Consider the following 24,028-nt stretch of genomic DNA (forward strand, 5'->3'; position numbering starts at 1 on the left):
TAGATCCAAAAACACAGATTAAAAACACTAAAGCTTTTCCTCCTTCACCATAATTGTTTAATCTGTTCAAAATGAGGAGAGGACTTTGTTACTTGACGTTGATGATAGGTATGCCCTGATACCGCTTTATAAAGGACCAGTACGAGTACAAGAACTAAGTACCAATTTAATATCACCATTCAATCACTGATGGAAACATGTGTTACTGTCAGTAAGAGAAATGAAGAAACTGCATCAACTGTGATGCACCAATGGAGATTCTTTGAATCAACAGACAATACCCTTGTTGATGCTATATATACTATTTACAGTTACCACACCGATCCAAATACTTTCCAATCGTTGAGAGATTAACTGAACCTGACCAGTACGATCTAGATATTAAAATACATTAATTATCAAACAGGTACATTGTAGGGATTTCTCACCCCTTAATAATCACTAGGTACCAATTATTTAGTGAGTTTGGGCACGGGGTACCATTTCTGTTGTGTTTTGCCAGTTTGGCTATCGATAATGATTAATAATTATCAAAGATAGTTATTAATCATGTCATTGGAAATTGAATCTGATCTGTATCAGACACCTCGGGAGCACCACCTGTTTAACAGGAAATGATAGCCAGTTCAGTTCAATCAGTCTCATAAGGTATACTAAACAGTTAATGAGGAATTTGAATTAATAGTTAAATTAATTACAATTACCATAGCATTTTGGAGTTCTTGACACAGAGGATGTCGACATTTCATTCACCTTTGTGCTCATTAATAAAACAACAAGTATGATTCCATCCATCCATCCATTTTCTCCTGCTTATCCGTTTCCGGGTGGCGGGTGTGGCAGTCTGAGCACCGTCACCCAGATCACACATTGCACCGATTAAGAACCTTCCTGCAGGTGGTGAGCCCACAGGAAAATATGATTCCAAAAAATTATATTTATTTTACAATGAAAACAAACACAGATTCTAACTACCTATATACAGCTTGGCGTGTGTGTGTGTGTGTGTGTGTGTGTGTGTGTGTGTGTGTGTGTGTGTGTGTGTGTGTGTGTGTGTAGAGAGAGAAAGAGAGAGGGGGGAGGAAGGAGTGTGAGTGAACTCGGCCAGAACTGCAAAACAAGATGGCGGAAGAAACTACATTCCAAATGGAGGTTCTCAGAGAACAGGAAGTCTGTCCTCGGTCTCCACCAGGTGCTGGAGAACATTAGAACATGAAGCTCGTCTTTAGCGTTGCTTCCTGTGTGTCTCTGTTAAAGGAACAATTCTAGAATGAGTTGATGTGAATGTGATTTGTTTTTTTGTTTTTGTTTTCCTTGTCCTGTTCGGCAGCGTGGGCAAACAATATGATGTGATTGAGAACCTTCCGGAGTTTTTGCTCTTGCAACAGAGACCTGGAGTCTCCACCTGTTGCTGCTTTTATTAGAAGCTGGCATGGCTTCTGTAGATGACCGGGGGGGAACACTCAAAGAGAGAGAGAGAAGATTGGGGGGGGGGGGGGGCAGAACCCCGAAAGCAACTTACCCCCTCAAGACCCTGCTTGACTATGTGAGGTTAAAATTTGTGGGCGGTGCAAAGTCCGGGGAGGGCCCAGACTGCAGTTAAGCAGCCTGGACCACCCACCCTAGGCATCGCACCACAGTCCCTTTTGTAGAGTGAAGTAAGGTGAGGTAAGGTAGGGAGGGTTGTGAGGGAGGGGGGGTCCCCCCGTTGCAAGGACCTTGACCCAGCTGGACCCCCCACGCTGCCCAATAGCTGGACAGCAGTGTCTAAGACCCGCAGGGCCCAGTATGAGCCCGGCTGGAAGCCAGCGGTCAGCTCCCCCCCCCCCCCCCCCAAACATTCACACACACTCACACAAAACAACAGACACATACTTAAATGTACAGAACACACACACACACACACACACACACACACACACACACACAGACACACACACACACACACACACACACACACACACACACACACAGACAGAGCGAGCCGGGCATCGAAGCTGGTCAGCTTGGTGTTGATGCTGTCCAGGATGTCCTCGAACTGTTTAGATGGGGATGAAGCCACAGGTGGGGACGGCTCGGGTCGGCTTCTCTTGGAGGACGAGGTCCATGGAGTCTTGGACATGACGAGACGTTCGTAGCACTCGTCCAAGTAGGTTTGAAGATCTTCTATTGTGTCTTCTTCCACCGTTGTGGGTGATTTTAATTTCCCTTTTGTTTCTTTGTTTTGCTTTGAGGTTTTTTCCAGCTGGACAGAAAAGTTTGTTTTACCAACCGGGTGCCGCTATGTTGGATTGCACTCGATGACATCACACTCGAATCACTCACTGCGCATACTCACATCCTCCCGTGAATGTGTGTCTCTGTTAAAGGAACAATTCTAGAATGAGTTGATGTGAATGTGATTTGTTTTGTAAAACGTCTGGAGTCCTCAGACGGTGTTCAGTTACTGTGTGATGTTGTTTTTGATGTGAAATGTGCAGGTTGTTAGTTAACGAGTTAGTAAAGATTAGCAGGCAGACCCTGTGTGTGTGTGTGTGTGTGTGTGTGTGTGTGTGTGTGTGTGTGTGTGTGTGTGTGTGTGTGTCTGTGTGTGTGTGTGTGTGTGTGTGTGTGTGTGTGTGTGTGTGTGTGTGTGTGTGTGTGTGTGTGTGTGTGTGTGTGTGTGTGTGTGTGTGTGTGTGTGGCAGAGCTAACATTGGTTTACAGGTTGATAACTACTCCTAATATCTTTATCAATAGAACTCAATAACTGTAATAGAATCTAATTAATATCATGATCAATAGAACTCAACACATCTCCATAAAGTTAAACAGTTCTATGCAGAACATCAGGTTGAACTAATCTCAGGTAATCCCAGTTGGTTGAAGAAGACGAAGGTGATGATTCAGGAGAAGACGAAGGTGATGATTCAGGAGGAGAAGAAGACGAAGGTGGTGATTCAGGAGGAGGAGAAGACGAAGGTGATGATTCAGGAGGAGGAGAAGACGAAGGTGATGATTCAGGAGGAGGAGAAGACGAAGGTGATGATTCAGGAGGAGAAGACGAAGGTGATGATTCAGGAGGAGGAGAAGACGAAGGTGATGATTCGGGAGGAGGAGAAGACGAAGGTGATGATTCAGGAGGAGAAGAAGAAGGTGATGATTCAGGAGGAGAAGACAAAAGTGATGATTCAGGAGGAGGAGAAGATGAAGGTGATGATTCAGGAGGAGGAGAAGACGAAAGAGATGATTCAGGAGGAGAAGAAGACGAAGGTGATGATTCAGGAGGAGAAGACGAAGGTGATGATTCAGGAGGAGAAGAAGACCAAGGTGATGATTCAGGAGGAGAAGAAGAAGGTGATGATTCAGGAGGAGAAGACAAAAGTGATGATTCAGGAGGAGGAGAAGACGAAAGAGATGATTCAGGAGGAGAAGACGAAGGTGATGATTCAGGAGGAGAAGAAGACGAAGGTGGTGATTCAGGAGGAGGAGAAGACGAAGGTGATGATTCAGGAGGAGAAGAAGACGAAGGTGATGATTCAGGAGGAGGAGAAGACAAAGGTGGTGATTCAGGAGGAGAAGAAGACGAAGGTGATGATTCGGGAGGAGAAGACGAAGGTGATGATTCAGGAGGAGGAGAAGACGAAGGTGCTGATTCGGGAGGAGGAGAAGACGAAGGTGATGATTCAGGAGGAGGAGAAGACGAAGGTGGTGATTCAGGAGGAGAAGAAGACGAAGGTGATTATTCGGGAGGAGGAGAAGACGAAGGTGATGATTCGGGAGGAGGAGAAGACGAAGGTGATGATTCAGGAGGAGAAGAAGACGAAGGTGATGATTCGGGAGGAGGAGAAGACAAAGGTGATGATTCGGGAGGAGGAGAAGACGAAGGTGATGATTCAGGAGGAGAAGAAGACGAAGGTGATGATTCAGGAGGAGAAGACGAAGGTGATGATTCAGGAGGAGAAGACGAAGGTGATGATTCAGGAGGAGGAGAAGACGAAGGTGGTGATTCAGGAGGAGAAGAAGACGAAGGTGGTGATTCAGGAGGATGAGAAGACGAAGGTGATGATTCAGGAGGAGAAGACGAAGGTGATGATTCAGGAGGAGGAGAAGACGAAGGTGGTGATTCAGGAGGAGAAGAAGACGAAGGTGATGATTCGGGAGGAGAAGACGAAGGTGATGATTCAGGAGGAGGAGAAGACGAAGGTGGTGATTCAGGAGGAGAAGAAGACGAAGGTGATGATTCAGGAGGAGAAGAAGACGAAGGTGGTGATTCAGGAGGAGAAGACGAAGGTGGTGATTCAGGAGGAGCAGAAGACGAAGGTGGTGATTCAGGAGGAGAAGAAGACGAAGGTGGTGATTCAGGAGGAGAAGACGACCAAGGTGATGATTCAGGAGGAGAAGACGAAGGTGATGATTCAGGAGGAGGAGAAGACGAAGGTGATGATTCATGAGGAGGAGAAGACGAAGGTGGTGATTCATGAGGAGGAGAAGACGAAGGTGATGATTCAGGAGGAGGAGAAGACGAAGGTGATGATTCATGAGGAGGAGAAGACGAAGGTGGTGATTCAGGAGGAGGAGAAGACGAAGGTGATGATTCAGGAGGAGGAGAAGACGAAGGTGATGATTCATGAGGAGGAGAAGACGAAGGTGGTGATTCAGGAGGAGGAGAAGACGAAGGTGGTGATTCAGGAGGAGGAGAAGACGAAGGTGATGATTCATGAGGAGGAGAAGACCAAGGTGGTGATTCAGGAGAGTCTTTGCAGCGTCCTGGTTGTTCCCTTGTCCAGATCGGAGGATCTGGTCGCTCGGGTCTGTGGTGCTTTTCCTGCTGGTTCAGGAAAAAGCACAAGGAGGTTCTGTGAGGTGTCGTTTCCTGGTCTTGTCCTGGAGAAACCGGTTGGTTTTCCCTGGTTGATGGGAGGTCAGACTCTGGCTGCTGGTCTCTGGATCTGAGGGAAGGTCTGACCCTCGTGGTTGGTCAGAAGAGGAGTTGAGGCCTTTGGTTGCAGGACTCTGGGGTTAGCTGCTCCCAGCAACCCACCTCCTCCATCAACGCTCTTTTGGGAATCTCTCCAAATGCTTTTTGGTGAAGTGGGGGGAATTCAAAGGTGCCGAACCCTGGGGCCTCTCCCAATCGGTGACTGGCTGAGAGCATGGGGGCAGGAGGATTTCCATGGGACTCCCTGCAGGACGCCCTGCTGGGTGTGAAGCTCAGGCAGATTCCTGAGTCAGACTTCACATGTCATGAACTTATATCGTGACAAATGAAGATTGTCTTTCATCAGAAATGAACCAACTTTCTGTGGTCTTGTGAGATCCCAACACATACATTAGTAAAAGAGCAACAACAGATACAAGAGTACATGATTTTGACAGTTTAACAAATGATGGCGGAAAACAGGCTACAGCAGCAGTTTGACTAAATTATCTTCACAGTGAAAAGGTCTAGAAAAGAGACTTACTGAAAATGTTTTACACACAATCAAAACATAACAAAACTATGTTCTAATGCAAATAAATACTTCTAATGTTTTCTTTCTTTCTTTCTTTCTTTCTTTTCTTGGTCTCCTGATGTAATGATGCACTTGACCAGCAGGCGGCGCTGCTGGAGAGCAGAGCAGCAGATCTCAGTGGATCTTCACTCACACTGTTATTAGATCCATTGATCCATGTAATGGATGATTGTATTAAACATGTAAGTCAAGGCTGGAGAGCAGTTCCAATCAACATTATTCATACATATTTCAATAAATAAATAACGTGCTATGCTGTTTTTTATTGGAGAAAAAAAGAATAAGCCTCGTGGAAAGTTCTATGTAACTCTTTTCACTGCAAACGTCACTGTGATTATTGTAGATTTGTCACATTCTATGATGATTTCTGGATGAAATGAATGAAATGAGTGGGGATCATGAGTACGGGTGCCTCCATCCATCCATCAATCAATCTTAATCATATGCCGAGTGTAACGGAGTAACGGAGTAACGGTATTTTATTATAAGGATATCTGATCTGTGGAGCGGCTCCATTTCTTCTGACTGCGCTCTGCAAAGATCCTTTCTGAGACAGAAGACTCACCAGCTCACTGCAACGCTTTCCGAATTCTGCGGACCTTCCAGCATAATAACCAAAACATTATAACGCAAATTACTATCAGATGACAAGGTTACATGACTAGGAAATTCCAGTGCACTACTACAGAGTTAGAAATCCATCGTATGTGTAGTTCTCCGAGGTTCCTCGGACGGCCGTGATGCTGTGAAGAGCGCAGGGAGTGATAGGTCTTCTCACCGCCTCCTCTCTGCGCGCCATACGTCAGCCTTTGTGCTTTTCATCGAGGCGACAGCAGCAGAAAAACAGCTGGAATCCGAGCGGCGGCTCCGCGGCGTCTCCCCCGCTTCTCCCCGCTCCACGACCGGCCGCGGCCCCCTCGCTTCTACTCGGTGAGCTCACGGCTCCTGCTGCCCGGTTCCGTCTCTTCTTTTGTTGTGTTGTTTTCTCCCGGTTTGACCCAGTTTCCCCGCTGCTAACCCGTTAGCCCGAACGAGCCTGCTAGCGGAGCTAATCGGCGCTGCTGCCGAGCTTCATGATCCCGAGATTAAAGGGGGCGAGCCCGCAGGGGGTCTGTCCGCAGGGTGTCTGCCCGCAGGGCGTCACCCCGCAGGGCGTTACTCCGCAGGGCGTCTACTTTCACTCCTCCGGGCGTCTGTTCTCACCCCACAAGCTGCACATCTGTCAGCCTTATCACCCTCCACTTTAGTCCAACTCAAGTCTTTCTCCTAAACTCTCCAGAGGAAAGAACTAAGATCGACCATCAGACTTCATTCTCACGTGTTTCCATCAGACCTGTATGTTTTATCAAACAGAATCCACCTTAAGATATCAAATAGAGGTTGTTGTTGATCAGTTCTGCTGGAGTTCCATTTTTCCTCCGTTGATCAGTCAGCTTGACACTGTAATCTGATTTGATGTGCTTTCTATACTTACTCAGGCGACATCCTAATTCAACCTGATCCTATTACTTACTCAGACTAGTGTCCCTCTATAGTCTTATTTGACCAGCTTTTATTGGATGTTTCTACTCTTCAGTCTGATTTGATGTGCTCCATACACTCCCTCAGACTCTGTGGTGTCCCGGGACCTGCTCTCGAGCCTTTCCAGACTATGGCTGACTACTGTAATGTGATCTAAAGTGGATTACTCACACTCTGTTGAACCACTATAGCCTAATTCGACCTGCTCTTATTACTTAATCATACTGCAAATCCCACTTTTGTCAGATATGACCTGCTTTAATTGATTGCTTATACTGCTCATTCACATCACAACCATAGTAACTCGTAGCTCTGCGCATGCTCAGTAGATGAACAATAACAGCATGTTTCCTCCAGTGTCACGACTCCTAGTCCATATTCTCCGGGACTTGCTAGTTTTATTTTGACAGTCACTGTAATAACAATCTAACTTGGTTATCCGTCCACTAGAATGTCTGTGTTCTCCCATGGTTATTTTTTTTTTTTTTATAACATATTGTGTGTACGTGTATGTGTGTTCTATATTTCATAACAAAAACAACCAACGGCACCAACTGGTGCCGTGGGCTGGCATGATAACTACACTTTACAGGATCTCTGCCATTGCTGTGTAAACTGTTGTCGTTTTCAGAAAGCTGCCGGTGTAAATGTAAAATCTTTCTGAAAAGAAAATGCAAAATCGACGTGTTTTCACATGAAAAGCTGTTGTGTCAATGTGGCCAAAGACTATAATATAGAGCAAAGCTCTGCAGCCTTTATTAATATTTTCCAACAAACAAAATCCTTCTTGAGCTGAAAAACATGCAAATTATTTGAAATGAAGAAAACACATCCCAAAAAAATTATATACATACATTTAGATATACTTTATAAAATGTTTAGCTTTTGTGGCCAAATACTTCTTTTCATGGATTTTCCTTCTTTAGCCACTTTATCTCCTATACTACCGGCAGCTATTTAAATTTATTTTTTTATAATTTATTTTGCTCCCTTTTTTGTTTCCTTTCTTTTCTTTGCTTCTTTGTATTTTTTCTTTTTCTTTTTCTAAAACAAAAGGCTGTACTAGCGATTTTAATCATTTTATTTTGATGGTTTTCCCAGTATAATTCGTGTCGTTCTTTGAGCTGATTCCTCTGATGTTAGCAATTCCAGCTTTTGCTCTTTGAACTGTTTTACATTATTTAGCTGTTTTTAGTCTGCACATCAGAACATTTTTGAAAAATCAGTTTGGAATGCACATAATGATAAAAGCTAAATGTTCCTTTGCATGACAGAATCAGAAAGCTTCAGCGAGCTGCTCTGTAGCAGCTGAAGAGCCGCTGGTTGAAAACCCCTGCTATACACTTTTGAGCTTTTTTGTTCCAAATTGGTTTGATGGAGGAAATATAGGAGTTTTCTACATGATTTTGAAAGTTTGAATGTAATAAATGTGTCATAGTTTTATGTATGAGTTTGTACGAATTGCCTTTGAACCATTATCCTCACCAGAAAGCTCAGTGTGCGTTTAAAGAGAGCAGCTCAAACTTGTTGGTTTTATGAGGAAACATCTGTGTCTGCACCAGTGTAAGTGTCGGCGTTAAAATAAGTTGTGGTGAGGAGAAGAGATGTTGGTGCTGACTCATTTCTCTGTCTGCAAAATGAAAATTTTAATTAACTCGACAAGAAAATGGAAACACTCCAGAAACGGTCCATTTCAAGTATTTTAACCAATTTTCCCTGCAATATATTGAAATACACCTCAGCCCTCTGCCTGCTCTGGAGATGCGCTCAGGAGAAATCGTTCCCATATTTGCTGGACAATTGCCTGGAAACTTTGTGATCAAAAGCTTTGCAAAGTTAGTTTTTTGTGAACTGCAGTCAAACCAACTGGTTTGACTGCAGTTTATATTGTTTGTAATTTTGATAGTTTTTATATTTGACTCGCCCAGGACAGCGGGGTGAGACAAAGATGACCTTTTATTTATGACAAAAATGCACTCAATGTAATTTTTTTCCCTCCATCTTCACTACAAAACTCATTCCCATTGCTTTTTTTTTTTTTTTTTTTTAATGAACTGACATTTACTCATAGCTATACTATATATCTGCAGAAATTAAGCGTGAATATAATTGTGCTCCAGTTAAAAAGAAGTGTAGTTTGTTTGGTTCCCTGAAGCTCATGGACCATCAGCAGGTCAGTCAGCAGGTCGGTCAGTGGGTCAGTCAGCAGGTCGGTCAGCGGGCTGGTAATTGGCCCGATCAGCAGGCTGGTCATTGGGCCGTCAGTGGATCGGTCAGCAGGCTGGTCATTGGGCCACCAGCAGGTTGGTCATTGGGCTGGTCAGTGGATCCGTCAGCGGGTCGGTCATTGGACCACCAGCAGGTTGGTCATTGGGCCGTCAGTGGTCAGTCAGCAGGTCGGTCAGCGGGTCGGTCATTGGGCCGGTCAGCAGGCTGGTCATTGGGCCGTCATTGGGCCGTCAGCGGGTCGGTCAGCAGACTGGTCATTGGGCCGTCAGCGGGTCGGTCAGCAGACTGGTCATTGGGCCGTCAGCGGGTCGGTCAGCAGACTGGTCATTGGGCCGTCATTGGGCCGGTCAGCAGGCTGGTCATTGGGCCTCCAGCGGGTCATCTGAAGTCTGCTCGGTTCAACTCAGAGAAAGTTGTGGAACTCCGTGACCCCACTCTGAGCTCACAGCTTTTTCAGGTCGGAGCCCTCATCTCCTCTATTTTTACGTCACTTCAACAACAAAAGGTTCATGGCTACTTGGTGTTTCAGCCGCGATGGTTCATGGAGGAATCTCACTGACCAAAGATTTGATGGAGAAAGAGGAATCGGATCGGGGGAAAACATTTCATCTTTGATTGTTTTGGAAGGTTTAGCATTTGTCAGCTCTTTGGATAAACACAGCCTCGTTCATCCTCCAACTCCCTCTTTTTTCCTTTTCTTTTTTTTTTATCTGCGCTGCCAAGCTCAAACTGTTATCAAGGATCCGGGTGTTTCTCTAAGCTGCAATCAGAGGGTTTTTATTTTGGCCGGCTCAGTTTTGCGGTAACTCCCACGCAGTCTGAAAACAGCTCCGGTTTACAAGGAGACTCTGCAGTTCCTCTGTGAACATCCAGAACTTGTTTTTACATTTCAGTACAGAAAGAAGCATTTTAAGATGTTTGTACTGAGTTGGAAAACTAAAGAATTTGAGTGGATCTTCTGAAATAAAGAAAGTGTTTTTTATTGACTCTTACGGTTTCAGTCGTTTAGCAACAGGAAAAAGGCATTTACATTTAAATAGCATGTTTTCATGAGAGGAAAGCTAATTAGCTTCTGAATTTGGACTCAACGTGCAGCTTTGTTTGCAGAAAACAGGACTAAAGTAACCAAGCGCTCCCTCAGCACATCTGGCTCTTATTGTAGGTGAACCACCTGATGACGCGAGACCTCGGACGCTGGTATGTTATTGCTCATTCTCGAGATCTCTCCGGGGACAATTTCCATCTCTGATTAATCTGCCTGTTGTTTTTCGGTAAAGAGTGAAAGCAAAACGTTGTGAAAACCCCCACGGACTGTTATTGTTCCTGTGGGAATAGCAGCAGGGTAGTCAGTCTGATAACTTTTAACACGCATTGGTTCTCGGTATGGAAGAGATCACAGACATTCCCTGATCACGCGTCACGTTCAGTGTACCTGTGACGCAATGTTTGAATAGTATCTGTCTTTATCGTAGTTTGGTGTCTAACTTTACATGTTTGGTGTTCCTATTAAATGTATTATTCCTTACATGTTCGTCTGTTCTGGACACAACAGAAACAGGGTTTGTCGGCCACATGTTTGAATCTCTAGTCAGCACAAGAACATTATATATATATTTATATATATATGTATATATTTTATTCCTGTGCAAGGTGCTAGCTGTTATGCTAGTGGGAGCTACAGAGGTTTGGAGAAGAGTGATCCTCCCTGATGGAGTTTGTCTGAATGTTCAAAAGCATGAAGGATGTAGGCTGTGTTGGAAAACAACCCTGATATATAATCCTTCCACTGGAGCCATGCGCAACTACATCAAGGCAACGCTTTAGATATTAACCTGCAGCAACTCCACTGCTGCTCGCTGCTGGGGAGCCACACTCAGGCAAGTCTGAAGTGGTTTAAGCTCGGGATGTCTGATGGGTTGTATCTGAAACGTGACAACGTTTTGTCACGCTTCAGCTACATAGACAACAAGAGGTTGTTCTTTTTCTTTAGAGGATTACCAAGCTGTGGTGCAAACGTTTTTCCTCTGGAAACTCCGGTTCATTCTGAGCTGGAGAAAGCAGAATAAAAGATGAATGGTTGGATGAACTCTCCATATTACAGCATTAATGCTTTAATATCCCTGAAAACCAAACAAACACATTGAATCAGGAAACTAGATGGTAACGTATGTGCACTATAATCAGCCTGACAGCTTAATTCTTCTATCACGTCTCTGTTGATGACAAACCTCCACTTCTGAGAAAACCGTGACGCCTTCCAGTCCAATCACATGTCTTCTTCTCTTGTTCTAATGTCGTTAGCAGCTGACCTGAAGTAAAGGACTGATAATCCCCTGGCAGCAGTAATAAAGAAAGTTTTACTGCGCTTCACACTTCTGTAACATACATTTAGAGTTTCTATGCTTGTTTCCTCTTGGGTCACCACCGCAGCCTCTCTGCTCCACCGCGCTGTGTGACTGTGTGAGGAGCTGTATTGATGAAATGTTGTGGATTCCTGCAGCTGGTGGCCGACGATGTGGTGTGAAGATGGAGGCTCCTGAATACCTGGACCTGGACGAGATCGACTTCTCTGATGATTCAGTGGTCAGTATGAATGGAAGCGTCTCATTTAGTTCATGTTTGACTCTAAACTGGATCCAATACAAATCCCTGAGAACAGAACTATACAGAATTTAAAGGAGAAAAAAACATTGGTTTGGGCTTCAAGTTTTATCGATGCTCTTCAGAATTGATTTTAAACAGTTTTTACATGTTCGGAATTGTGAAATGACTGAAGCAGATTCACATGGTTTTGAATTCCAAAGCTAAGACAGCACTAGATTTTAACCTTTTTAGTAAGTCTGCCCTTGTTTTAGGCCGTTTAAAGTCAGTTACACATTGTGCCATTATTTTGGGTAAAAGAAAAGTAATCCCAATTTTGATTGTGGTTCAATATCTGTGTTCTTATGTCCAAAGTGGAACAGGCTTCGTTCTGCTTCTGGCAACAGTTGCTCGCAACCACATTAAATTGCACTTACTAACGATAATCTACTTGTTGAAAATCTGAAAAATGGCAATTTATAAAAATCCATGCATCAGTTTGTATGAGTTTGAAAGTCATTTTTCTGGATCATTATATCATTTTCTGTTTGCAGATTATCTGCTACTGCTGAGAAGCAGCTAACAGGCTAATGTTAGCTTCAGATTAGTGTAGTAAGTTTATTAATGATTAAAATATATACTTGAATTGTGGAACCAGCTCTCCTAGTCTCTGTTTCTCACTGGGGAGCTGAACTACCACACTTTGTTTATGAGTCGGTTCCTCAACCTTAACAAAACCAACTGCGACATGTGGCGCTCTCTCTTCTCCTGAAGTATTGTGTCACGTCCCTGAAGAACATCCCTGAGCTGTCCAGGAGGAGCGATGGCCCAGCAGAGGAGAGACCAGGTAAATACAGAGAGGCAAAAAAGAGATGTTGAAATGATATTTGATTTGACTGCAGACATCATGAAATCTTTCAAATCTGAACCATGATTGAAACTTTTGAGACTAAGATTGATTTTCCTGAAACGTTCCTTCCAGAAACGGAGTAATTTGAAATGAACATGAGTTTATGACCGTCAGCTGGAACATCAACTGTCATTCTCAATCGAAATATGTGTCTTTGTGTACTAAATTAATTATATACGTAATTACCAATTACTGGACTGTTTATATTCTAAACTTTCGGGGGCCGCAGGCCTCATGAGAGCCGCTGTCTTGTTATATTACTCATGATGGCGCCATCCTGCAGCTCCGGCCATCAACTGGAACCGAGGCGTGTCCTCTCACAGCGGTGGGGGGATCAAGCCCACGGGACTCGCCGAGGTTCACAGCAAGTTCCGGCCGGTGAAGCGGGTCTCCCCTCTGAAACACCAACCCGAAGCCACCGACTCGGACTCTGATGGCAAAGTCCAGGGTCTGGGGCCGCTTCTGGGAGAGCCGGTCGAGAGCGGCAAGGACGACGCTGCCTCAGACAAACTCAGTGCTGCGCCCACTGCCTCGGAGGGGCCGGGGGGGAAGGCCAAAGGCCTGGGGGGAGGAGGAGGAGGAGGGAGTAACAACCCTCAGGCTCTGTTCGGGGAGTTGGAGCACTACGACCTGGACATGGACGAGATCCTGGACGTGCCGTACATCAAGTCCAGCCAGCAGATGTCCACGCTGCCTCGTGTGCCTCATGACAAGCGGTCGGTGGCTGGGAGCAACCTGGGAGGAGGAACCCTGGAGAGGAACCGAGGAGGAACGCTGAAGAGCTCCTCTTTAGCCCACAATGAGCCTCTGAGCCTGGGCAGCAGCAGCAGCAGCTCACAGACGCAGGTGATTCCACTTATACAGCTTTAAGGTCACTGATGTTTACGTTGGCTGCAGGCATGAGCAGGCTGACCGGCTCGGCCTCACCCATCTTGATTATTTTTTTTTTTTTACATACATCTGACAGGAATTGTCAAGAGTTAAACCAAACATGATCTGTATTGGATATGGTGACTCAGTTTTGATTTGCTTGTCTCCTGCAGTACTGTGTTCTCTCTCCGGTGAAGTGGTCTGACCTGAGGAAGTCCAAGTCCATGGATCCAGACCTCCACCACCTCCACCGCTCCCCCAGCGGAGGAGGTTACCAGTCGGAGCTGCTCTCCTCCGGCCTCCTCAGCTGCTCCTCCTCCCTGTCTTCTTTCACAGATGCAGGTATCCTCTTCAACGTTTGTGACTGGTCTTCCCTCCAGAACACTGGATAACCTGAGTCTTGATTTCCAGACAAGCTGCTGTCTGCACGCGTCTTCCCAGACCCCCAGAGCCAGAGGACCAGTGTGGAGCCCTCCGGGGGCCCCGGGCTCATGTTCCCCCTGCCGGCCTGCACTGTGAGCAGGCAGGACGCCTCCAAGCCCTGGGCTCCGGGGCCGGGAGGGGGTGGAGGAGGGCCGAGGAGCTTTGGAGGAGCAGGAGGAGCAGGAGGGGAGGTAGACGAGGAGACCAAGAAGAACCAGAACGTCATCAACATCGTCAGAGAGGGACAGATCTCACTGCTGGTGAGCTTGATGTCCTGTTTCCTCATCCACCTCATTTCTGCTTTCTCTTCTTTCTCCTCACTTTGTTCATCTGCTTGTCCTCCTCCTCTTCCTCCTCCTCCTGCAGCCCCACCTGGCGGCTGAAAACCTGGAGTTCATCAGAGACGAGGACGGGAACAACCTGCTCCACATCTCGGCCTGTCAGGGTCACGCTGACTGCCTGCAGCATCTCACCTCCCTGATGGGGGAAGACGGCCTCAACGAGCGCAACAACCAGCAGCTGACCCCCGCTGGTCTGGGGGTCAAGGTCAGTGTGTCTGCGGAGAACTGCACACCTTCAGTCAGGGCTATTCCAAATTCACCATGAGGGGTCCCAGTGTTTGAGGGGACCAGAAACACTGGGACCTAAAACAGGAGTGCAAAAGGCAGCGAAGCTCATAGTTTCTGGATTAGTGACGTAGCAGTGAAAGTTAATCCACAACATTGTTTCTGTGTTAAAGGCTGCTGAAACACTGACCAACATCTGCATGAAGACAAACATCGTGGTCACATTGTACAATTTCACCTTGCATTTTTATTGCTTATCGACTTTAGAAAAGGTGCTTCCAGTTCTCCAGCATATACCGGAAATATATCATCATTATTTAAGAAAATATTGAAATCACTATTATTAATCATGATTATTTGTTATATTAGGGAAAACATTGTTGATTTAAAATAGAAAGTGCAATAGAAATATATGTGAACTTTTTTTCAGTTCAAAATTGATCTTAAAATGAAAAAAATAACTAATTCCTGTTAAAAGGGAGTTTCTCCCTTTCCACTGTCATATGGAATTGTTGGGATTTCTCTGTAATAGGGCCTTCAGATGACTGTTTTATTTGGTGCTACACAAAAACTTTAATTGAAAATTGAATTAAAAAAAGATGGCCTCACAGTATTCCAGCGGAAGTCAGTTTGGAAAGTCGGGGGTAATTTATTATTGCTTTGTTTCAAAGTGAGTAAAAAGCTGTTTGTTAAGAAAAGTACAAAGATCTTTCAGTTTTTTATGACACTGTGGTGCATGAAATGAGTCCATTGTGGCCACCACACTCCAACCACACCGTGTAAACAAGCAAAGTCTGTGCAGTCATCTCAGCTCACAGTTATTGTTCTCACTGACAAATTAAGGGTGAAGTTAAGATGAAGTGCTTCATTTAGACGCCTTCCTCACAACCAGTCAGTGAGGCCGCACAACAGAGGTGCTAGTCACACACATGGACCTGGAAGGGGCCATAACGGTAAAATGTCCAAAAGAAACAAATATATCAATGAAAAATTTACGCTCAAGTTTTGAAAGTTGAACATTTTACGGAAGGAAAAAAACTCACTGCTGTTACACATGTTAATATGTAACTATGAAAAATATAGAAACTACAAAAACTGTGGAGAAAACAACTACCAGCAACTGAAAAATCAACTACAAAAAAACTCCCAAGAAGTGAAAAAATAAACAATGAGAAAGCAAATATTAAAAAAGCAGAACAATGAAACTACAAAAAAAGGACACAATTATAAGAAACAACAAATCTACAAAGAAAGAAAGAAAAGAAAAAAAACAAACTGCAGAAATGATGAAAAACTACCAAGAAGTGACCAAGAAATATCAAAGAGTACAATTAATGCTTGTTTTTGATGAAGGTTCATTGGCAGTAAGGCAGCTTTCTGATCCCTCGACTCACTTCTCTTTCTCTCCCTGAAAAGTAAAATCTCCAGTAAATAAAGTACAAACAGCAGCAGCTTTGATCAAATCATTTCAGTCCACGTCTTCTTTGTAAAGAAGTAAGGTTGTACTTTGCAGTATCTTCCATGGGCCCACAGCCCTCCTCCCAAAGATGCAGTTTTGTGATAAAATAATGGAAATGTTGACTTCAGCTATTGTAGCAGCAGCAGGATGTAAAAAAAAAAAAAAGTCCTGAACAGAGGAAAGTGAGGCCGTAAACATGGAGCGGACTGTGTTGTGTCAAACCTGCAGTGGAAACGAGGCTTTTGATTGGCTGCCAGACAGGAAGTGTGTTATCTACAGACAAGCAGCTCCACTGTGAGCTGCTTCCTGATTGGCTCATATCAACCAGACGTGTGTGTGTGTGTGTGTGTGTGTGTGTGTGTGTGTGTGTGTGTGTGTGTGTGTGTGTGTGTGTGTGTGTGTGTGTGTGTGTGTGTGTGTGTGTGTGTGTGTGTGTGTGTGTGTGTGTGTGTGTGTGTGTGTTTTGCAGAACGGTCACTTGGAGTGTGTGAGGTGGATGGTGAGTGAGACGGAGGCCATTGCAGAGCTGAGCTGCACCAGAGAACATCCCAGTTTGATCCACTATGCTGCCCGCTATGGACAGGTAACACACCGCCACACACACCTGAACACTGCAACACACAAGTATTCCAGACACGCTCACAGATTATTTTTTGTCTCTCACTGATGACGATGATGAGGGCTTTCTACAGCAAAAAAAAAAAGAAGAGAGAGACGCACACGAAACATGAGATCAAGTTAAAAAAAAAAAAGAATTTCTGCATCTTGGGCTGTAAACAGCAGCTCAGTTACCAGCTGTGCTTGGAAATCCAGTAGAACCTCTGACGAACACCCAGTAAGAGCGACCACCCTGTATTGAGCAGACACATCTCTGTGCACGGACAGGTTCTAAATGTTACACACCTTAATGAGCAGACAAACTGCCGGATGCAGACAACCTACAGGATTTCATCGCAAATTTTAAGCTGAGTGACACTAAAATACTCAGGCAGGACCCGATTATTCAAATATTCTGTTTCTGTGGTGGCGTCTGGGTATTAGTTTTGAGATGTGATTAATCACCTCCTCCCTGCAGTGTGGCGCTCCACTGTGACTCCTCTTAAGCTTAAGTTTCACTTTGCACCAGGGGAGTCAGACATGAGGCCAAAACCGGCCCCTAAAGGCTCCAATCCGGGTTATACAGGATTTATTGGAGTTTTTTTGACATTTCACAGTATTTTGCACCAGAGTGTTTCATTAAAATTGACTTTATGTTGAGATTGTAGTCATTTTCAGTGTCAACTGTAACTACAAAAATATAGAGACTCTATTCACATACACTGTGCTCCACAACAGAGAAAAACTTTCAAGTGTAGATTTCAAGCTCACTATGGCAATATCGTAATGGTCTAGCCCACTCAAAATTAAACTGGACTGTATGTGGCCCCTGAAGTAATATATATATGCACTGCTCAAAAGACTAAAGGGAAGACCTAAACAACACAATGTAACTCCAACTATATCACACTGGTGTGAAATCAACCTGTCCAGGTAGGAAGCAACACTAATTGTGAATCAGTTTCACCTGTTGTGCAAATAAAACAGACAACATGTGGAAATGAGAGGAAGACAACTCCTCTATATACATATATATGTATAAATATAAATAAATATATATATATATATATATTAGTGCTGTCATAAATAATGCATTAATTTAGTTAATTGATTTGAAACGTTTAACTCGTTTTGTTTACTTTTTTTTTATTTTTTTTTTAACTTCTTTACCTCAGCAGAATGTGCAGCGTCTCAGGGCACAGCACCATGACTCCAGAGCAGCACAATACCGAGTGGAATAATATTAGGACAGAAAGTTTCACTTTAAAAAGTTTCCTGGCGGCTGATTGAGAAAGTGAAAGCAATTAGTTTTACTAGTCAATTTTAACGTCCACAGTAGTAATTCTGCAGCAAAACAGCAGGTTGCCATGTTGGCTGACCAGCAGCCACCAAACCGCTAAAGCTGGAGGAAAAATATTATGGTAAAATATTAATGTGTGTGTGTGTGTGTGTGTGTGTGTGTGTGTGTGTGTGTGTGTGTGTGTGTGTGTGTGTGTGTGTGTGTGTGTGTGTATATTACAGTATATTATTGCCACTTTGTTCATGTAATAAGTTCACAACTTTGTTTGTAGAAATACTCAAATTCTCAAAGTGGTGACCTGCACTCGGTCAAATCCCAGACTTATGTTAGATGTTTATTAATTTATTTATTTATGTTTTTATTATTTTGCTGATCTTAAAGAGAAACAGTTTCACCAAAAACTAAAAGGACGTTATAGAAATAGTCTTCGAATTTAAATATAGTCTCTGTGTGTTGAGTCTAAATTCATTCTGTGGTTTTTCCTCAATAAATATCCATTACAAGCTTCAGTCTTCAGTAGAAAAACAATGCAATTAATCGCAATTAATTAATTTATTTTTAACTGGACTGAGGTTCAGTGTGTTCTTTTTAAATCTCAGAATAAAGTTTAATTGAAAAAATAAATCTTAAAGAACAATTAGTCAACGATGAAATAAATCCGTCACAGAAGAGATGACATTTTCTCCAGGAAATAAGGGGACAAGTTGTATTTTATAGTTTAACTTCGTTGACTTTAAAGAGCTGACTAATCTAACGCAGTGACGATGTGGCATGTCGGAGGCCTCAGAGCGAGTCGCCTCGATCATGCAGGTGCTGATTGGACGACACGATTAATGTCCGACTCTTCCTTTTGAAGGAAACCTGCCTGTGTTTTACCTCGATGAAACTTCTCCTGCCTAGTGCAAAACATTTGAAAACATTTTTCCACGCCTGGATGTTGTGTCTACGTGTGGGAACAGTCTTAACCTCCATCTTAGTCCGTCCCTGACAGCTGGAGGTGGAGCATTTATTGGTCCTGTTGTGTTGTTGATGCCTGCAGGAGAAGGTGCTGCTGTGGTTGCTTCAGTTCATGCAGGAACAGGCCATCTCTCTGGACGAGCTGGACCAGAACGGAAACTCTGCGGTTCACGTAGCGGCGCAGTACGGACACCTCACCTGTATACAGGTAAGCTGCTGTCTCACCACAGAACCATGCAGAGGAAACGCCGTACTTGCAGCAAGTCGTCAGTGTTTCACATTGAATCAAGTTCTACACTGTTGTGCCGTTATCACAGTACCAAACACCTGCAGTGTCTCTGCACCTCGGCTCCAGGAAGATTTCACACCATAAACAAGAAACTCTTGCAGAAAGACTTTGGGAGACAAAATAAAATAACAGATGTTTTCTTACTGTGTGTGTGCAGACGTTGGTGGAGTACGGCTCCAATGTGACGGTGCAGAACCAGCAGGGGGAGCGACCCTCCCAGAGTGCCGAGCGGCAGGGCCATACCACCTGCGCCCGCTACCTGGTGGTGGTGGAGACCTGCATGTCACTGGCATCGCAGGTCGTCAAGCTCACCAAGCAGCTCAATGAGTAAGTCCATGTTTACAGCACATTATTACTATTATTATTTAAAAAAAAATACACAACAAAACTGAAACAAACAAAGCAATCCTAATGTAACCTTTTCAAAGAGGGAATGACTTTGTACTTTTTATTTAGCTGTAGATCTGTTGTGTGCATGTGTCCTGCAGACAGGCAGCAGACCGGATGGTGTTACAGAAACAGCTGCAGAGACTGATGGAGCCCAACAAGGCGGAGGGGACGCCTTCTCGATCCCCCAGGTAGCCTCCACACTCACACACTCATCAGTTCTCATCTGTCCTGAGAGGAGAAAATCCAAAGTATTTGCCACATACATTGGCTTTTCATGTTTTTACTATAAAATAAACCTGCACGGTTTGTCAGAATGTTCATGTATTTAAAAAAAAAAAAAAACAGTCCACTTTTGGTCATGAGACTGACAAACGTAAGACAGAGTGTAAACTACGTTGTAAAGACAGTTGGTACAACATCAGCAACTTAACCTCCAGAGACATTTGGACCAGCAGAGTGAGAACGATGTCCCTCAGTAGTTTCACTGCTCAGTGGATCCAGTAATGCTGAGCGGTGCTACATGCTATATGCTATATGCTACATGCTAAAGAGTCTCAGGCTCCCACACCAGCCATGCTACATGCTAAACATGAATAAAGTCTGACTGATACACTCATGAACAGCGAGCTCGGTCCCTCGGTCGACAGTACACACAGTGCAGCGCGTAGATAGACTGTCGTATGTGTACTTTACACGCAGTCGTATACTGGATCCTTCAGAACTGTTCAGGTGAACGTAGCGTCAGCACAGAGGCTGTACGGAGGTAGTTTGCGGCATCTTGCTTATATATGGAGTATGAATTAGGCTTTATGGGATTTGATACATACTTGTATCAGCAAGTAGCTAAAGGCTAGTACTTGTACTCGTCCTTTAAAGTAGTACTTCCCGTCCCTAATACTTAGTACTCACTCTGGACCAGAAGCTTGAGTTGTTGGCGGTCGTATTGATGTTGAGGTGATCTGTGCTTCCAGCTCCCATCAGCCCTCGGGGGAGGCGTGGCCCGAGATGATGCTGACGGCTGAAGGGACCCCCGGAGACGGGCACTGGCTGGTCCGTCAGGGAGGCGTGGCTCCAGACTCAGTGCTGCGGCAGCTCCTGGGGAAGGAGGTGTCGGAGCCTCTCTGTCCCCGGGAGCGAGCCCCCCCGGCGGGCCCCGGGGGCCGCAGGCCGGGGCTGGTGGAGCGCAGAGAGCTCAAACTCGCCAGACTCAAACAGATCATGCAGCGCTCTCTGAGCGAGTCTGACACAGACGGGTACCCGCCGGAGGAAGGGAAAACCCACGGAGCCCCGCCCTCCAGCACGGTGCGACCTGATAGGCCGTGCCACCTGCCAATCACAGAGGAGGAGCCGGCGTCCGACCACCTTCAGCTGATGATGAGGAAGCACCTGCCCTCGTCCGCCGCCGCCGCCACAGCTGAGAAGAAGCTGGTGCATTCTCTCACTGGGTCCAAGTCGGTGGACAGTATTGGTTACAACCCCTCCCCCACCGCCTGCGACGCCGAGGCGGCCGAGAGCAAAACGCCAGACGCTTCCGGAGAATTCCACGAAGGTCAGAAGGCCGCAACCAGCCCCAAGAGCGCCCTGAAGTCCCCGTCGTCCCGCAGGAAGTCCTCACAGAACCTCAAACTGAGGGTGACCTTCGACGAGCAGGTGCATAAGAGCTCCGGTCAGGAAGCCGAGTCGGCCAAGACGCCGCACGCCAAGGACAGGACTTCAACCGGCGGCTCGGAGAGCAAGAGGCCGTTCGGCACCTTCCGCTCCATCATGGAGACGCTGAGCGGAAACACAAACCACAACAACAACAGTGGAGCGCCGTCAGGCTCCGGAGTCAAACCCGTCTGTCAAAACTCACCCGGCAGGAAGTCCGACAGCAAGAGCAGCCCGGGAGGCGGAGCCAAGGGCAAGAGCAGAACCAGCAACGTTTAACCAGCCTGAACTCACCGTCCAGAGGAAACCTCCTGAGCCGAGTGTGCAGCAGCACCGTGTGTGTGGCGTGAGCACGCAACTCCTCAGCAGCTCACTGAAGATGGTGAAGTTTAGGAAGCGGCCTCAGCAGCATCATAAAACCAAAACATTTCTTCCTGTAACGTCTAAATGAAAAATGTTCAAGGTGAGCAGGATGCAGCAGGATGCAGCAGGATGCAGCAGGATGCAGCAGGATGCAGCAGGATGCAGCAGGATGCAGCAGGTTGCAGCCGGATGCAGCAGGATGCAGCAGGATGCAGCAGGTTGCAGCCGGATGCAGCCGGATGCAGCCCGTCCAGCGTTAGGAAAAGTCAATCCCACATTTGCTGATATATTAGTAAACAAAGTAGTAGAAACAATCAGCCAGTGGTTCCAGATAGTCCCATTTAACACTGAGAACTGTATCAAACATGGAAAAACAGATTTCAGGTTGAAGGAAAGAGATTTCAATCCAAACTAAACAGGACGGTGATTTTCCAGTCGGACTTTTTGGCTCCCTGCCAATCTCAGTACTTTATAGACCTGCTCATTGTGTTTTAATGTTTAAAAAGTAACTTTGTTAAAGAAAGCAACTCTAAGATGTTTAAATCTGACAGCCTCTTTCACAGAAATCAGTTTAACTGAAATTATTGTAAAACACGGCACCCCTTCCGGCGCAGCAGCGTCATAAAGAAGTGAAATATTCCAACTCAGATCTTCTAAGTACGCAGGAACGATGTTTTCAAGTAAAAACGCAAAACTCTGTACTCGCCATAGTTAAAGGTTGTAGCGTATCGTTCTTTTCACACACGTGTGTGGTTTCATTACAAAAGCAGCCAACAGCGCCAGCTCGTGGCCTGGCATGGCAACTACATTGTTTTCAGAAGGTGACCATCTAAATGTGAAACTTCTGAAATGAAAACCAAAACGATGCATTTTCACTTGAAACGCCGTGTCAGCGGATTCTTAAAGTGGCGTAAACAGCCCAATGAAAAACACGACGACAAGCTTCAGTACATCAGTGACGAATCATCAGGCAAGAGTTTGATTGTTTAAAGTTTCCAATGTTTTTCTGCTCTTCTGAGGTTTTTGTTGAAAAGTTTCCTCGGCGTAGCGTCTTTCACGTAGCTTCAGTGAATCCTCCGTCCTCGCACTAAAGAGGCTCTGTTGCGTCGTCAAACCGCCGTATTCCTGATGTCACAGGGCCGCCAGGCTGCTCACGGTTGGAAACACTTTACACTGAAGTCAGGACATCTGTGGTCTGAGGTAGAGGCGCCATGTTGAAGGTTAGTTTGAAACCAGCGACGTTCTTTGTTCAGCCGATTCCCCATGCGAGTGATTTTAAACGCACGGTGAGCTACGTTAGCGTCAGCAGCAGTTTACTCAACGTGTCCTCGTCAAACATGTGACAGTTGGAGGTGCTGATGAGGATCTGTGGTATTCAGCTGTTTCTTTCTTTTCAGTGTCGGGCAGGAAACGTACTCATCGCACCGTCTTGTGGTTGGAAGTGGTATTACAGGACAGCGTCACAGATTATTCCTCATAATTCACCATTATTCAAACACTGACCTTTTTTACACTATTTTTCTTTATTTTTCCAAACGTGTCTCTGAATGGTGGCTGCAGTACAGTTTCATGTTTCCAGGAGTTAGAATTCTGGCCAATCGCTGTAAAAAAAAAAAAGAACTGAGTTGAACTTTTCATACCGTATTTTTCTCACGTTTTTCCTTTTCTGTCGCCACATTGAGGTTTTAGTTTTTCCTGCGAGGCCTCACACTTGATTCTGTTGGTTCTGGAATGTATTTGATGCTTTTCTTTTTCACTTGTGAGGTGAAGCTGCACAATGAGACTCGAGGTTTTCATTTCTTGAAGAACTGAGGAATCTCATCTCCACAGATCTGCTTTTATACATTTTATTAACTTTTTTTCACATTTCTGTTGTTTTACTACAAAAACTGTCCAAAACCAATGACAGTTTTCCACATGAACGTTCTGACGAACATTTGAAATATTTAATTTTCTACACACGTTTGTGGTTATAATCATGCACACGATTAGCTGCACCAGCACAGTATATAGTTTTAAAACCACTGTATATATATTTTGTAGTATTTAATGTTGTGTTTCTACAGTATATTCCACCTTCTTTTTTAACCTTTGCAGTTATTATCTATGCAGTATTTTTGGCATGAAGTAGACATTAGTTGTGTGTTTATGGGAGGTTGGAAGTGAATGAACTTCTCAGATCTTCTACGGTTTCTAAATGTCTGTTACATTTCAGAGTGACGGGAGAACGAGGCTGTAATCTCAAGCTTTCAGCCTCTTATTGAGATCAGCTGCCGTTGATTGGGAGGTTTTTAGTGAGGAAACTGGACTCTCAGGTGGGGGTCGTCTCATCGGAAGGGTTCAAAATGAGATTTGCACAAGTCAAATAACATGCAAAGATCCAGAGCAGTGCTTTTATTTTGAAGGTTGTTTTTTTTGGGGGGGGGGGGGGT

General features: G+C 44.9%; 1 protein-coding gene across 1 annotated transcript; it reads left to right on the forward strand.

The window, feature by feature from the left end:
• Nucleotides 1-6,305: 6,305 nt before the first annotated feature.
• On the forward strand, nucleotides 6,306-23,195 carry sncaip (synuclein, alpha interacting protein). Its single transcript, XM_080466607.1, has 12 exons — nucleotides 6,306-6,425; nucleotides 11,746-11,828; nucleotides 12,600-12,672; nucleotides 13,019-13,581; nucleotides 13,779-13,947; nucleotides 14,017-14,288; nucleotides 14,395-14,574; nucleotides 16,523-16,636; nucleotides 18,990-19,115; nucleotides 19,354-19,523; nucleotides 19,685-19,774; nucleotides 20,558-23,195. Exons 2-12 carry the CDS (start codon nucleotides 11,772-11,774, stop codon nucleotides 21,510-21,512), a joined length of 2,769 nt encoding a protein of 922 aa, XP_080322733.1. The 5' UTR covers nucleotides 6,306-6,425; nucleotides 11,746-11,771; the 3' UTR covers nucleotides 21,513-23,195.
• The last annotated feature ends 833 nt before the right edge of the window (nucleotides 23,196-24,028 follow it).

Source organism: Lipophrys pholis (genome assembly GCF_963383615.2).
Source record: "Lipophrys pholis genome assembly, chromosome: 7".
NCBI classification, from domain to species: domain Eukaryota; kingdom Metazoa; phylum Chordata; class Actinopteri; order Blenniiformes; family Blenniidae; genus Lipophrys; species Lipophrys pholis.